The sequence below is a fragment of the Oncorhynchus mykiss genome, chromosome 3 (assembly GCF_057628025.1).
Source record: "Oncorhynchus mykiss isolate SJ-2025 chromosome 3, ASM5762802v1, whole genome shotgun sequence".
NCBI classification, from domain to species: Eukaryota; Metazoa; Chordata; class Actinopteri; order Salmoniformes; family Salmonidae; genus Oncorhynchus; species Oncorhynchus mykiss.
In genome coordinates this window covers 13204054-13220824 of record NC_143024.1, presented here as the reverse complement: position 1 = coordinate 13220824, position 16771 = coordinate 13204054, and the positions used below count along the sequence as shown (strand labels likewise).

Here is a 16771-nt window from a genome sequence, read left to right as displayed (position 1 = left end):
TCCTGTTGTACTATCGGTTAAATGTGGCTCTTTCCTCTGCGGTTGGTTCAGGGGTCCTTGGTGTCGCCTCCCCTTCCGGGGACTGTGCCGAGACCCCCTTCCACATTGACGGCCCCTATGTCTCGGTCCCGCTCTGGGACTTCACCGCTGGCTGACCAGGTCCCTCTAGCACCGACTAAATCTGGTGCGGGTATACCAATATATTGGAGTGATCCAATATAGTAAAATATAACGAAGGTTACGTATATAACCAAGGTTATGTGAGCTATATGGATAACTCCAATCCTCTACGGTGCTAGAGGGACCTCAAATTATGTAGAGAATGTGTGTGGCGGCCATGGGGTCTATATATAGGGACTGACCCCAGCCGTGACACAGGCGTATACGGGAGTAAATCCTCACCTCGGATGTATCACTGCGCCGCGGAGGGATCCATGTAGCTCACATAACCGTGGTTACATACGTAACCTTTGTTTTTTCATTAAGACATACATGAAATGAGTTGCAAAATGAATAGGAAATATAGTCAAGACGTTGACAAGGTTATTTATATATATTTTTTATGATTTTTAATTGAAATAATAGTATCCGTAAAGTTCGTAGAAACATGTCAAACAATGTTTATAATCAATCCTCAGGTTGTTTTTAGCCTAAATAATTGATAATATTTCAACCGAACAATAGCGTCGTCAATATAAAAAAACAACAAGGCGCGCTCTCGGGATTGCGCACCAAACCGGTTGGGGACTTTCCACTGGCCTCTCATTGAAACTGCTCATTCTCCCTAATTTTTCAGAATAAAGGCCTGAAACAATGTCTAAAGACTGTTCACAGCTAGTGGAAGCCATAGGGAATGCAATCTGGGTCATAACCATTGGATAGGCTTTAAATGGAACAGCCATTTCAAAATAATAGCACTTCCTGGATGGATTTTCCTCAGGTTTTCACCCGCCATTTCAGTTCTGTTATACTCAGACATTTTAACAGTTTTGGAAACTTTAGAGGGTTTTCTATCCAAATTTACCAATTATATGCATATCCTAGCTTCTGGGCCTGAGTAGCAGGCAGTTTACTTTGGGCATGCTTTTCATCCAAAATTCCGAATGCTGCCCCATATCCTAAAAAAGTTCATCAGGACAATAGTTTTCATCTGTGCTAACATAATTGCAAAAGGGTTTTCTAATGATCAATTAGCCTTTTTTAAAATGATAAACTTGGATTAGCTAATACAACGTGCCATTGGAACACAGGAGTGATGGTTGCTGATAATGGGCATCTGTACGCCTATGTAGATATTCCATTGAAAATCAGCCGTTTCCAGCTACAATAGTCATTTCCAACATTAACAATATCTACGCTGTATTTTTTTTAATCAATTTGATATTTTAATGGATGAAAATGTAGCTTTTCTTTCGAAAAACAAGGACATTTCTGAGTGACCCCAAACTTTTGAACGGTAGTGTACTTTGTACAATAGCATACTTTTTTTCACTGTTGAAGTTAGTGTAGGCTAGTTACGGTATGTAGCCCAGTTAGTGTAGGCTAGTTACGGTATGTAGCCCAGTTAGTGTAGGCTAGTTACGGTATGTAGCCCAGTTAGTGTAGGCTAGTTACGGTATGTAGCCCAGTTAGTGTAGGCTAGTTACGGTATGTAGCCCAGTTAGTGTAGGCTAGTTACGGTATGTAGCCCAGTTAGTGTAGGCTAGTTACGGTATGTAGCCCAGTTAGTGTAGGCTAGTTACGGTATGTAGCCCAGTTAGTGTAGGCTAGTTACGGTATGTAGCCCAGTTAGTGTAGGCTAGTTACGGTATGTAGCCCAGTTAGTGTAGGCTAGTTACGGTATGTAGCCCAGTTAGTGTAGGCTAGTTACGGTATGTAGCCCAGTTAGTGTAGGCTAGTTACGGTATGTAGCCCAGTTAGTGTAGGCTAGTTACGGTATGTAGCCCAGTTAGTGTAGGCTAGTTACGGTATGTAGCCCAGTTAGTGTAGGCTAGTTACGGTATGTAGCCCAGTTAGTGTAGGCTAGTTACGGTATGTAGCCCAGTTAGTGTAGGCTAGTTATGGTATGTAGCCCAGTTAGTGTAGGCTAGTTAGAGCTATAAATATCCAGCTGTCATCTGAAGTATCCAAGCCATGACAATGTATAAAAGAGTACAATTAAAATCAAATGTATCCATACTAGCTGAGTATGAAACAGCTATGACACTTCTTGGCTCTTCCCTACAGGACAATGAGAAGCGGACACCGTTGCATGCCGCTGCCTATCTAGGAGATGCAGAAATTCTAGAGTTACTCATACTATCAGGTACGGTTATCATTGAAGAGAAGGATTACACTGACTTCTGTTTTGATGCTTGTGTGAATGTGATCGTTTCCCTCATACTTACCACCATTTAAGATCTTATGTGCAGTTGATGTATTTACAAAAATTAAGTCATTATACTGAAGGACATTGACAGCTGAAACGCCCCAATTTTAACTTGATTAGTGAAGTATCAAGATTTTAATTTGTCGCACCTGTTCCTCCCAAATGTCCTCATGATTTTGGTTGCACCTCGTCTCACGCTGGCTGAGCTCCTTCTACTCCTCTCCACTCAGTGACATGACATTTTCTTCAGTGTTGCTGTGTAATGAAAGTCCAATTCCCAGAATAGCTCTCTACAAGAGGCTTGGAGTGTGTTCTAAATGGTACCCTATTCCCTATATAGTGCACTACTTTTGACCTGAGCCCTATGGGTAGGCCTATGGGACCTGGTCAGAAGTAGTGCACTATAAAGGCATTAGGGTGTTGTTTTGGACACATCCTTTCTGTGCTCCAGCTATTTAAGATGTTGCCTTATTAACCCCAGTGGCCTAACTAACCCACGTCCCCGTCTCCCCCGTCCCCCTTTGTCGGTCTGTGTCCCCTGTCGGTCTGTCACCTGTCTTTCTGTCCCAGGAGCCAGAGTAAATGCCAAAGACAACAAGTGGCTCACTCCTCTGCACCGGGCCGTGGCTTCCTGCAGTGAGGTACGTGTACTGATAGACACACCTGTGCATATGTGTTTTACTGTTAAGTGTTGTGATTTTAAAAGGCACTTTAAACAAAGTTGAACATGATTTGAACTGTGCTCCTGTAGGAGGCAGTCCAGGTGCTATTGAAACACTCTGCTGATGTGAACGCCAGGGACAAGAACTGGCAAACGCCGCTCCACATCGCTGCGGCCAATAAGGCGGTCCGCTGTGCCGAGGCCCTGGTCCCTCTCCTCAGCAATGTGAACGTGTCGGACCGGGCCGGGCGCACGGCGCTGCACCATGCAGCCTTCAGCGGACACCTGGAGGTTAGCAATTAGCAGGGACATGATTACACACTGTAGTCTACACTTTATACCTGTCCTATCCCCAGGTTTATGGTGCATCTGATTAGCTACATTGGTTGTATGTAGGGCTGTGACAGTAATTGGATGAAGACTGCCATGAAAATAAACTCACCGTCAAAAACGGCAACATGTTTTTATCAACTTTATTTTGATGGAGATGTACTTTACCCATAGCAGCAGTGGTAACTATTTATTATTGTTTTGCTGACTTAGTCCATCTATTAAACTGTATACATCTCTTCTCCAATTATATTTTGATGCGCCACAATCAGCAGATCTGCTCTATGTGCTGATAGGAGAGAATATTTTGAAGGTCAATTCAGTTCATTGGGGGGTGAGGGGAAACGTGGGGACCGGGGGCTAACTATAGTATCTATAGATCTATCACCTACAGGCTGGGAGTGGGTGGGTAGCCTCTGCCCTTCACCTCTGACCTTTCTCATTGTTACAGTAGGTTGGAGGAGTAAGGTGAAAAAGATGGCTCTCATTGCAACAACAAAAAAGCATACCATCACCTTTTTGGGCACATTTCAGTTTCAAACCTAATGACGATGGAGACCCAGATGACTTGGACCAGCCTGTTTGCAGAATATGCGCAAAACCCACAGGCTAATATAGTTTGGAAAGCAATTGACTATTGCTTCAAAGAAAAGACTAATCTGTCTTTTAGTTATCAAGATTCTGAACTTTAATTGAGCGAACAGTATTTTTGGCGTCGGCTATATCCCCGGTGAGTGTGCTTATTCACTTTCTTTATCCCTGGGTCAGTGCCACTTGAAAGTCATATTGAACAAGATTCTGCTAATCTCTTTAGTTGTATAAAGTGTAGTAGAATTGCATGATAAAAAATGACTTTTCCCATGAAAAGAAACATCTGATAAAGCCTAGCCTTACTCCACTACACGCTGCATTGAACAGACGTTTTTTTGCGAACAGTGATTGAGTTATATTATTAGCCTAAATGATGACTATCCAATTTACTAATCGCATCAACAACAATGTCATGATGCATAGAATGCTTTATATATTCATGGTGAAAATTAGCTTCCCCTTAACTTGAGACTCGCGCGCCTATGAGCAATGCAGTTAGGCCTAAACACTAATGTTTTCTTTTGCTAATGTTTCCTCCGTCCGTCTGCTGTCAGTTATGTCAATGACTGTGTACATACAGCACACCAATCACCGACACCGGAAGTCCCATGACCGTCACAGCCCTAGTTGTATGCTTGAGTTTGTTCAAGAGAGGCTTTGACGCCAGATTTGAGTAGATTTTGCTTTAGTTATCCTCAGCCTGTGTTTTGTTTCTCTCCTTTTCCTGTTAGATGGTGAGGCTGCTTCTCTCCAGAGGAGCCAACATTAATGCTTTTGACAAGAAGGACCGCCGAGCAATCCACTGGGCTGCTTACATGGGTAATGAGTTGACCACATCATTTACATTCTGACTAATGTGACGGAGTCCATCCAAATCATCTTGGCTCCTGGACTCTGTCCAGGCATTTCAAGGCTGCGTTGAAACAATGACTGGTAAATGATCCAAGACCAGCTCAGTTAGTCCCCACCGTTGTGACAATGAGTCGTCATAATTCTGCATCAAATGTACGTGATCTTAGGGGCATTGGCAAACACGATGTAAGTAAATTAATTGATGTACCCCTAATTGCATCAGCTCCAATGTAAATAGCATGAGTAAGTCTACCTCTGATAAGCATTAAAAACAATCAAGCAAAAAATAAAAATTATAAATAGCCCACATTAACATATGTAGCCTAAGAAACAAGGTCCATGGAGTCAATAACTTGCTTGTAATAGATGACATTCATGTTCTGACTCTCTGGAACTCACTTCGATAATACCTTTGATGATACAGTAGTAGCAATACATGGTTATAACATTTACCGAAAAGACAGAAATGCCAACAGAGGTGGTGTTGCAGTCTATATTCAGAACCATATTCCTGTAAATCTTAGAGACAATCTAATGTTAAATACTGTTGAAGTAATATGGCTACAGGTTAATCTGCCTCACCTAAAGCCCATTCTTGTGGGAAGCTGCTATAGACCACCAAGTGCTAACAGTCAGTATCTGGATAATGTATGTGATATCAACAAAGAAGTATATTTTCTGGGTGATTTGAAATATTGACTGGCTATCATCAAGCTTGGGGCGACAGGTAGCCTAGTGGTTAGAGCGTTGGACTAGTAACCAAAAGGTTACCCGATTTCCGTCATCATGAAGTGCTTTGAGAGACTAGTCAAGGACCATATCACCTCCACCCTACCTGACACTCTAGACCCACTCCAATTTGCTTACCGCCCCAATAGGTCCACACGCAATCGCAACCACACTGCCCTAACCATCTGGACAAGAGGAATACCTATGTGAGAATGCTGTTCATCGACTACAGCTCAGCATTTAACACCATAGTACCCTCCAAACTCGTCATCAAGCTCGAGACCCTGGGTCTCGACCCCGCCCTGTGCAACTGGGTACTGGACTTCCTTCCGCCCCCAGGTGGTGAGGGTAGGTAACAACATCTCCACCCCACTGATCCTCAACACTGGGGCGCGAGGGCCCTCGGAGTGTGTTGTCAGGAAAATAACCTCACACTCAACGTCAACAAAACAAAGAAGATGATCATGGATTTCAGGAAACAGCAGATGCAGCACCCCCCAATCCACATCAACAGGACAGTAGTGGAGAGTGTAGTAAGTTTTAAGTTCCTCGGTGTACACATCACGGACAAACTGAATTGGTCCACCCACACAGATAGCGTAGTGAAGAAGGCGCAGCAGCGCCTCTTCAACCTCGGGAGGCTGAAGAAATTCGGCTTGTCACCAAAAGCACTCGCACAATCGCGAGCATCCTATCGGGCTATATCACCACCTGGTATGGCAACTGCCCCGCTCACAACCGTAAGGCTCCCCAGAGGTGTTGTGCAGACCTCACTACCATCACCGGGGGCAAACTACCTGCCCTCCAAGACACCTACACCACCCGATGACACAGGAAGGCCATAAAGATCATCAAGGACAACAACCACCCGAGCCACTGCTTGTTCACCCCGCTATCATCCAGAAGCCGAGGTCAGTACAGGTGCATCAAAGCAGGGACCGAGAGACCGAAAAACAGCTTCTATCTCAAGGACATCGGACTGTTAAACGACCACCACAAACATTGAGTGGCTGCTACCAACATACTGCATCAACTCCAGCCACTTTAATAATGGAAACATTGATGTAAAAATGTATCACAAGCAACTTTAAACAATGTTTACATACCCTACATTACCCATCTCATATGTATATACTGTACTCTATACCATAATTACAAGCATTTCATAAGTGTCAATGGCTTCTATTGACAATTACATGAAGTTGATGCAAAGAGTCAATATTTGCAGTGTTGACCCTTCTTTTTCAAGACCACTGCAATCCGCCCTGGCATGCTGTCAATTAACTTCTGGGCCACATCCTGACTGATGGCAGCCCATTCTTGCATAATCAATGCTTGGAGTTTGTCAGAATTTGTGGGTTTTTGTTTATCCACCTGCCTCTTGAGGATTGACCACAAGTTCTCAATGGGATTAAGGTCTGGGGGGTTTCCTGGCCATGGACCCAAAATATCAATGTTTTGTTCCCCGAGCCACTTAGTTATCACTTTTGACTTATGGCAAGGTGCCCCATCATCCTGGAAAAGGCATTGTTCGTTACCAAACTATTCCTGGATGGTTGGGAGAAGTTGCTCTTGGAGGATGTGTTGGTAGCATTCTTTATTCATGGCTGTGTTCTTAGGCAAAATTGTGAGTGAGCCCACTCCCTTTGCTGAGAAGCAACCACACACATGAATGGTCTCAGGATGCTTTACTGTTGGCATGACACAGGACTGGTGGTAGCGCTCACCTTGTCTTCTCCGGACAAGCTTTTTTCCGGATGCCCCAAACAATTGGAAAGGGGATTCATCAGAGAAAATTACTTTACCCCAGTCCTCAGCAGTCCTATCCCTGTACCTTTTGCAGAATATCAGTGTATATATAGTATATACCTGATGCTTTTCCAGGAGAGAAGTGTCTTCTTTGCTGCCCTTCTTGGCACCAGGCCATCCTCTGAAAATCTTCACCTCACTGTGCATGCAGACGCACTCACACCTGCCTGCTGCCATTCCTGAGCAAGCTCTGTACTGGTGGTGCCCCGATCCCGCAGCTGAATCAACTTTAGGAGATTGTCCTGGCGCTTGCTGGACTTTCTTGGGCGCCCTGAAGCCTTTTTGTTACAACAATTGAACCGCTCTCCTTGAAGTTCTTTGATCCAAAAAATGGTTGATTTTAGGTGCAATCTTACTGGCAGCAATATCCTTGCCTGTGAAGCCCTTTTTGTGCAATGCAATGATGACGGCACGTGTTTCCTTGCAGGGAACAATGGTTGACAGCGGAAGAACAATGATTCCAAGCACCAGCCTCCTTTTTGAAGCTTCCAGTCTGTTATTCGAACTCAATCATTATGACAGAGTAATCTCCAGCCTTGTCCTCGTCAACACTCACACTTGTGTTAACGAGAGAATCACTGACATGATGTCAGCTGGTCCTTTTATGGCAGGGCTGAAATGCTGTGGAAATGTTTTTGGGGGATTCAGTTAATTTGCATAGCAAAGAGGGACTTTGCAATTAATTGCAATTCATCTGATCACTCTTCATAACATTCTGGAGTATGTGCAAATTGCCATCACACAAACTGAGGCAGCAGACTTGGTGAAAATTAATATTTGTGTCATTTTCAAAACTTTTGGCCACGACTGTACATACACATGGATTTAGTACTGTAGATGTGTAGTAGTGGTGGAGTAGGGGCCTGAGAGCACACAATGTGTTGTGACATCTGAGAATCAAATGTTTGAAAATTGTATAAACTTTGGCAGCAGCTAATGGGGATCCATAATAAATACAAATGTCCTTATCCCAGTGAGTGAATGAATTGGCTGTGTGATCGCCTCACAGCTCAGATGTATGGTCCACCTCTAGTGTGTTATGTCAGAATGATGGACTAAGTATGTTGATAAGATGGTTTCAGTTAAACTAACATGTAGGTATTGCTTGTGGTGCTGTGTACCACTGTAAACGCCTCTTTCTCTCTTTTCTCTCTCGCTCTGTCTCACACTCTCTTCCCCCCCCCCCATAGGGCACATTGAGGTGGTGAAACTGCTGGCCTCTCATGGATCAGAGGTGTCCTGTAAAGACAAGAAGGCCTACACCCCTCTCCACTCTGCAGCCTCCAGCGGCATGATCAGTGTGGTCAAGTACCTCCTGGACCTTGGGGTGGATGTGAGTCAATGCCCGCATTCAACTGTGTAGTCACTGTTCAATTACAACTCCACGAAAAGACAGAGCTCTAGTGTGTTGTAGAATGATTTCCTTTGGACCCAGTGTGTCGGGTCAGGGGTTTTTCCTAACCAAGTGACCTGATCAGAAATGTTTTGTTCTATCCCCCCTTCTCTTTACCCACTCTCCTCCCTCTACCCACTCTCATCCCTTTTCTCCCTCCAGATAAATGAGCCCAATGGGTACGGTAACACCCCCCTCCACGTGGCGTGCTACAACGGCCAGGACGTGGTGGTAAATGAGCTGATCGAGTGCGGCGCCAACGTGAACCAGGTGAACGAGAAGGGTTTCGCCCCGCTCCACTTCACGGCCGCCTCGCGCCACGGGGCGCTCTGCCTGGAGCTGCTGGTGGGCAACGGGGCCCACGTCAACATCAAGGTGAGGAGACAGGATGATCAACTGTCTGTACCAAATGACACCCTGTTTCCTATGTAGTGCACTACCATTGACCAGGGCCCACAGAGTATGAAGCCGTGCTGACACTCTTTGCATCCCAAATGGCACCCTATTTCCTTTATAGTGCACTACTTTTGACCAGGGCCCACAGAGTAAGAAGCTGTGATGACAACAGCTGCATCCCAAATGGCACCCTATTCCTTTTATAGTGCACTACTTTGGGTCACTGATGCAGCACACGGCTTAGTAGACTTGGACCAAATACATTCAGATACCAATGGATTAATCTTAACAATACAAACTAAATGCAATAAAGCGCACCTCCACCTGTGGTCAGCAGCACAGACTGCAGTGTGAACCATCTGTCTCTCGCTCTCTGCAGAGTAAAGATGGAAAGACCCCCCTCCACATGACGGCCATCCACGGACGCTTCTCCAGATCTCAAGCCATCATCCAGAATGGTGAGTCTCTGTGAATGCTCTCAACAGAATATACACTGCTCAAAAAAATAAAGGGAACACTAAAATAACACATCCTAGATCTGAATGAATGAAATATTCTTATTAAATACTTCTTTACATAGTTGAATGTGCTGACAACAAAATCACACAAATGATCAATGGAAATCAAATTTATCAACCCATGGAGGTCTGGATTTGGAGTCACACTCAAAATTAAAGTGGAAAACCACACTACAGGCTGATCCAACTTTGATGTAATGTCCTTAAAACAAGTCAAAATGAGGCTCGGTAGTGTGTGTGGCCTCCACGTGCCTGTATGACCTCCCTACAACACTTGGGCATGCTCCTGATGAGGTGGCGGATGGTCTCCTGAGGGATCTCCTCCCAGACTTGGACTAAAGCATCCGCCAACTCCTGGACAATCTGGTGCAATGGTGGATGGAGCGAGACATGATGTCCCAGATGTGCTCAATTGGATTCAGGTCTGGGGAACGGGCGGGCCAGTCCATAGCATCAATGCCTTCCTCTTGCAGGAACTGCTGACACACTCCAGCCACATGAGGTCTAGCATTGTCTTGCATTAGGAGAAACCCAGGGCCAACCGCACCAGCATATGGTCTCACAAGGGGTCCCCCAAGAAATGCCACCCCACACCATGACTGACCCACCGCTAAACCGGTCATGCTGGAGGATGTTGCAGGCAGCAGAACGTTCTCCATGGCGTCTCCAGACTGTCACGTCTGTCACATGTGCTCAGTGTGAACCTGCTTTCATCTGTGAAGAGCACAGGGCGCCAGTGGCGAATTTGACAATCTTGGTGTTCTCTGGCAAATGCCAAAAGTCCTGCACGGTGTTGGGCTGTAAGCACAACCCCCACCTGTGGACGTCAGGCCCTCATACCACCCTCATGGAGTCTGTTTCTGACCGTTTGAGCAGACACATGCACATTTGTGGCCTGCTAGAGGTCATTTTGCAGGGCTCTGGCAGTGCTCCTCCTGCTCCTCCTTGCACAAAGGCGAAGGTAGCGGTCCTGCTGCTGGGTTGTTGCCCTCCTACGGCCTCCTCCACGTCTCCGGATGTACTGGCCTGTCTCCTGGTAGCGCCTCCATGCTCTGGACACTACGCTGACAGACACAGCAAACCTTATTGCCACAGCTCGCATTGATGTGCCATCCTGGATGAGCTGCACTACCTGAGCCACTTGTGTGGGTTGTAGACTCCGTCTCATGCTACCACTAGAGTGAAAGCACCACCAGCATTCAAAAGTGACCAAAACATCAGCCAGGAAGCATAGGAACTGAGAAGTGGTCTGGTCACCACCTGCAGAACCACTCCTTTATTGGGGGTGTCTTCCTAATTGCCTATAATTTCCACCTGTTATCTATTCCATTTGCACAACAGCATGTGAAATGTATTGTCAATCAGTGTTGCTTCCTAAGTGGACAGTTTGATTTCACAGAAGTGTGATTGACATTTAGCTACGTGATGCCTCTAGGGTCAAGTGGTTGATTGTGTGTTTGTATTAGGTGCTGAGATCGACTGTGAAGATAAGAATGGAAACACACCCCTGCACATCTCTGCTCGCTACGGCCACGAGTTACTCATCAATACACTCATCACGAACGGTGCTGACACAGCCAAGTAAGAGAACACACAGTTTCCAGCAATACTGCAACATGCATCTGCAATTCTGTCATTGACCGAATTCCCACTTGGAGACTCTCTGCTCAACACATGAAATCGCCTCCATTGTGGTGTGTGGGTGGTTGATAGACTGGGCATTGCAGTATGCAGTAGGGTTTAATGAGGACTGTGATGTGCTGCTTTTTCTAAACTCAGCTGAATTAACTGGAAGTCGCTCTGAATAAGAGTGCTGAAAGTATAAAATGTTGTTGCAGACGAGGCGTCCATGGGATGTTCCCCCTCCACCTGGCTGCTCTCAGTGGTTTCTCTGACTGCTGTCGAAAGCTCCTCTCATCAGGCTTTGATATAGACACCCCTGACGACTTTGGAAGAACCTGTTTACATGCTGCAGCAGCTGGAGGGTGAGTGGACTGGTCCAGGCTTTACACCAAGGAATATGTAGTTCATGACCTGGAAAACCATCTCCTCCTGCAGTATCATTTCTGTATAATGTGGCTCCATGTTATGGTGGTATTGACTAAAATGTCTTTATCTTCCTGAAAGAGAAGAGAAACCTGCACACTGCTCTTGCTAGTATCACTGTTTTTATCCTAGCTTTTATTAGCCTTAATAAAAACAGTGATGCTAGCAAGAGCAGTGTACAGGTTTCTCTTTTCTTTCAGGTTCTCTCATTGTTAACATGCACCTGATAGCTCAGAGGGCCTTTCTAAACTTGATATCTTGTTACCAGGAACCTGGACTGTCTGAATCTGCTGCTCAACACAGGGGCAGACTTCAACAGAAAGGACAGCTTCGGAAGGTCTGTCTGTGGCATCAAATAACTTTCATATTTGTTCTTTATGATAATGGGGAATATTGGGATATTGTTTTGCATCTCCAATCAGCTGTTTCTGTTGACTGTTTGTGTTCTTCTAGGAGTCCTCTGCATTATGCAGCAGCCAACTGTAACTACCAGTGTCTGTTTGCCTTGGTGGGGTCTGGGGCCAGCGTGAACGACCTGGATAAGAGGGGCTGCACCCCGCTCCACTACGCTGCTGCCTCCGATACAGACGGAAAGTACGTCTCACACTCCTCTTACTGTTGTGTGTGTTGTGGTGCCGTGACCTTTCACATTTCACTGTAGTCTGGAGAGTATGTTGAGTGTTTGAATGCACGCTAGTGTTCAATCGGCAGTGTGAAAGCTTGGCCACGTCTCCTTTGGAAAAGTGTCTCTGCTTGATTATCTGTTTGTCTTGATGTTGGTGTAATGATTAGTGAACTCTTGACCTCTAGGTGTCTGGAGTATTTGCTGCGAAACGATGCTAACCCAGGGATCCGGGACAATCAGGGCTACAATGCAGTGCATTACGCGTCTGCATACGGACACCGCCTCTGTCTGGAGCTGGTGAGTCAGAACCACAGGATACTAGATGCCCTGCATCCACACCATTTTCACTGCGTCCCAAATGGCTGTGGGGCCCATAGGGCTCTGGTCAAAAGTAGTGCACTATATAGGGAATAGGCTGCCATTTGGGACATAATCATTGATATTCAGTAGGTTTTAAGGTGTGGTTGCATGTTTGTCGTCACTCTTGATGTTCTTTTTCCAGATTGCAAGTGAAACACCTTTAGATGTGGTAAGTGCCAGTTGGTAACTTTTCCTCACACTTGCTTGTTTAAGGTATGGATGCAACACCCCAGTATGTCTGCAGAGGCTGGTCACTGAGATTTACCATGTTACACATGCTACTAGACTAACCTTCCAAGTAAATATGTTACAAGTCTGGACTGGCCGTTCTTGTCTTTCCTCAGCTAATGGAAACCTCAGGGACAGACATCCTGAACGACTCTGATGTCAGAGCTCCCATCAGCCCTCTACACCTCGCTGTGAGTAAAGCCTACCTGCTCCTGTAGTGGTCTCCATATGACAAATGGCACCCTATTCCCTATTTAGTACACTACGTTTGACCAGATCCTTATAGGCCCTGATCAAAAGTAGTTCACTACATAGGGAATAGGGTGCTATCTGGGATGCAAGCATGGTGTAGATTTTCCACAGGAAGTTGACTGTCCAGACAGACTCACACACCATATTCCGATCTATTCCTGATTAGTGTAAAATACATGCATATTCTACACAGTGATGATGAGGATGATTTCCTTATTTTGCCATTTGAGTTAATCAACCTCAGAAGAGAAGTAGAGTGTTTGTTTCTCAATCCCACGCTTGGCAGGAACCTCCGATGTTGATGCTGGGCGGGAGCAAAAATGGGCTCCCGATTGAAAGACTCTGGTCTACTTTAGAGGTCTAGCACTGTATTTCTGTTCAGGCGTACCACTGGTCTACTCTAGGACATTGATTATATTAAGAGTGAATATCTATTCAGGCGTACCCCTGGACTTTGCTTGAGACAGTGTTTGTGTTTCTATTCAGGCGTACCACGGTCACCACCATGCTATGGAGGTCCTGGTTCAGTCTCTGCTGGATCTAGACGTGAGGGACAGCCAGGGGCGCACACCTCTGGACCTGGCTGCCTTTAAAGGCCATGTGGAGTGTGTTGACGTCCTCATCAACCAGGGAGCCTCCATCCTGGTTAAAGACTTCACTCTGAAGAGGACCCCCATCCACGCTGCAGGTAGACATAAGGATATCACATAGAGCTTCTGTAATTAAAACGTTTTCCTGACCAAGATGGCCATTTGTTTGGTCATGTTGCTAGGACGACAATGTCCACTCTAGGGATGTTACATGGTATCGTGTGAAAATGCCCACGAGACACTGATCTAAGGTCATTTTTTGTCATGTTCTCCACTAATGATTGAGGATCTAGGGAGGGTAAGCTGATCCTAGATCAGTGCACAGGGGATACTTCTATCCAGAGCCAGGTACACAGCTAGCAGGTGACAGGCTTCGATGGCCTCAGCCCCAAAATTCTTTATTATCTGCTGTGTTAACATCATGAGGATGTCATCTACCGACACCACTGTTCTTGAAATCTGTCTGTTCATGTGAAGGTTATAGTCGTCCAGCAATCTGCTCATATCCTCTCTGTTTATCCTACTCTAGCTACCAACGGTCAATCATCTGACATTCTTATATCCTCTCTGTTTATCCTCCTCTAGTTACCAATGGTCAATCATCTCACATTCTTATATCCTCTCTGTTTATCTTCCTCTAGCAACCAACGGTCATTCGGAGTGTTTGCGTTTATTGATTGGAAATGCTGACCTCCAGAGTGCAGTGGATGTTCAAGATGGGAATGGACAGTAAGTCAATTGGGTTTTGGATACAATTCCTGAAAAAAAGAGATTTTGAAACTGGGTTTGCATCCCAAATGACAACCTATTCTCTACTTGGTACAGTACTTTAAACCAAAGTCCTATGGGCTCAGGTCAAGAGTAGTGTACCATATAGGGAATAGGTTGCCATTTGGGACTCAGCCTGGTTATTACCAGTTTGTAATATGACCTGTTGTCTTGTGTATCAGAACCCCTCTGATGCTGTCGGTGCTGAGCGGACACACAGACTGTGTGTACTCGCTGCTCAACAAGGGAGCCAGCGTAGAAGCCAAAGACAAGTGGGGCAGAACAGCTCTACACAGAGGGGTGAGGAGGAGAGTTGTACACACTCACACAGAGAGGGGGAGGCTTGTTCTGATCTTGGGATGGGGCCATTGAACTACTAGGGATTGCTATGATTCCTTATTATATAATTGATTATGATTTAATCGATTCCATTCTTGTCTCGCCACCCTACCAGGCGGTGACTGGTCATGAGGAGTGTGTGGAGGCCCTGCTGCAGCACAGCGCCAGCTTCCTAGTTCGGGACTGTAAGGGGCGGACCCCTGTTCACCTGGCGGCGGCGTCTGGACACATCGGGGTGCTGGGGGGGCTCCTACATGCAGCCCAGTCAGTGGAGACCCTTCCCGTCATCACAGACAACCAGGGCTACACGCCACTACACTGGGCCTGCTACAACGGTACTAACTGGACTGAAGCTCTATTCTGATTCCCTCTCCAACACTGTAAACATGTCCCTGAATTAGGCAGGCCTTACAACGATACTAACTGGACTGGAGCTCTATTCTCTTCTCCAAGAAGTGTGCACTCATTCACTCCCTCTTGTGGATTGAAAAGCATTAGATTGGTCTTGATGGAGCAATGTGGGGCAATGAACAAGACTACAACACTGTGTGAGAAGTAGGGTTATGACTCTCAGTGGTGGAGCTTACATTGAAAGGACTTTGTCAGGGATTGACATAGTATATATTGTAGCTAAAACGTTTTTGTTGTGACTTCACCATTGTCAGATCCTTGGCTTTCTGAGGGTATTGTTGTGGTCTACAGTGACGTCATCTTTCTGCTGTATGTAATGTTTCCCGCTAGAGCAACGTATTACTTTTAATTCTAAATTAAATGAATCAATCTTCCACTAGGCCATGACACATGTGTCGAGGTGCTGCTGGAACAGGAGGTTTTCCACAAGACCGAGGGCAACTCCTTCAGCCCCCTCCACTGTGCTGTGATCAACGACAACGAGGGGGCTGCAGAGATGTTGATTGACACTCTGGGGCCGGCCATTGTCAACGCCACTGACACCAAGAACCGGTAACTACGGCACACGACAACGTTCTTTTCTTCTGGAGAATAATGTTGTGAAAACGACCTCTGGGGTTGGATGAGGGATTGTAGAAACTATACTTGATAATAACACTCCTACTCCATATCAATGAAAACAGTTTCCTCTCTCCAGGACCCCCCTGCATGCGGCAGCCTTCACGGACCACGTGGAGTGTCTTCAGCTGCTGCTAGGTCACAATGCCCAGGTCAACTCCCCCGACGCCTCCGGGAAGACCTCCCTCATGATGGCTGCTGAGAACGGACAAACCAACGCTGTCGGTATGCAGTCCCCTCTCCTCCGCTTTGCCTCGCCAGCCGGCTTAAGTTCAACAATTTGAATAAGTAGCTTAATTTCCTAATGTAATTCCTTTTATGTTTCTCTGTCTCAGAGCTGTTGGTGAGCAGTGCCAAAGCAGAGCTCACCCTGCAGGATGCAGTCAAGAACACTGCTCTTCATCTGGCCTGCAGTAAGGTGAGGAACCCCACATGAAGAGGATGTTCTCGCTGGTTTGAATTTTGTCTGACATGTTTGACTCTGTTTTTAAAGGGGCATGAAACCAGTGCCTTGTTGATATTGGAGAAGATTACAGACAGGAACCTCATCAACTCGACTAACGCAGCCTTACAGACGTACGTATGGTTCAGCTGCATTAATTGGGCCATAGGGTCCTTGGTCAGAAGAAGTGCACTATATAGGGAATAGTCTGGCATTTGGGAGGTATCCTCATTTTCTGCTGGCTAATCTGATGGTACTTTCCCCTCAGGCCGTTACACGTTGCAGCCAGAAATGGTCTGACCGTGGTGGTGCAAGAGCTGCTAGCGAAGGGTGCTAGCGTGCTCGCAGTCGATGAGAATGGTAAGATCTGTAAGGCTAACACCATTTTCTTTGGGACTTTTCTTCTCAATGTGTCCACAAATGTTTCTCTCTAATCCACTGCTTG

General features: G+C 45.9%; 1 protein-coding gene across 2 annotated transcripts in view; it reads left to right on the top strand.

Annotated features, from left to right (window-relative positions):
• Positions 1–16771, top strand: part of LOC110516567 (serine/threonine-protein phosphatase 6 regulatory ankyrin repeat subunit A) — a 35407-nt gene that overhangs the window by 16680 nt on the left and 1956 nt on the right. For both annotated transcript variants that reach the window (XM_090221141.1, XM_090221136.1), the window contains exons 3-25: positions 2227–2305; positions 2939–3009; positions 3120–3320; positions 4682–4769; positions 8531–8673; positions 8896–9108; positions 9509–9587; positions 11114–11228; positions 11486–11632; positions 11962–12030; positions 12147–12287; positions 12504–12615; positions 12821–12847; positions 13023–13097; positions 13645–13846; positions 14390–14477; positions 14699–14816; positions 14971–15190; positions 15647–15818; positions 15964–16109; positions 16220–16302; positions 16378–16460; positions 16595–16686. In XM_090221141.1, the coding sequence (XP_090077267.1) occupies positions 4682–4769; positions 8531–8673; positions 8896–9108; positions 9509–9587; positions 11114–11228; positions 11486–11632; positions 11962–12030; positions 12147–12287; positions 12504–12615; positions 12821–12847; positions 13023–13097; positions 13645–13846; positions 14390–14477; positions 14699–14816; positions 14971–15190; positions 15647–15818; positions 15964–16109; positions 16220–16302; positions 16378–16460; positions 16595–16686 (2413 nt within the window). In that variant the 5' untranslated portion in view covers positions 2227–2305; positions 2939–3009; positions 3120–3320. The remainder of the gene's footprint in view (positions 1–2226; positions 2306–2938; positions 3010–3119; positions 3321–4681; positions 4770–8530; positions 8674–8895; positions 9109–9508; positions 9588–11113; positions 11229–11485; positions 11633–11961; positions 12031–12146; positions 12288–12503; positions 12616–12820; positions 12848–13022; positions 13098–13644; positions 13847–14389; positions 14478–14698; positions 14817–14970; positions 15191–15646; positions 15819–15963; positions 16110–16219; positions 16303–16377; positions 16461–16594; positions 16687–16771) is intronic.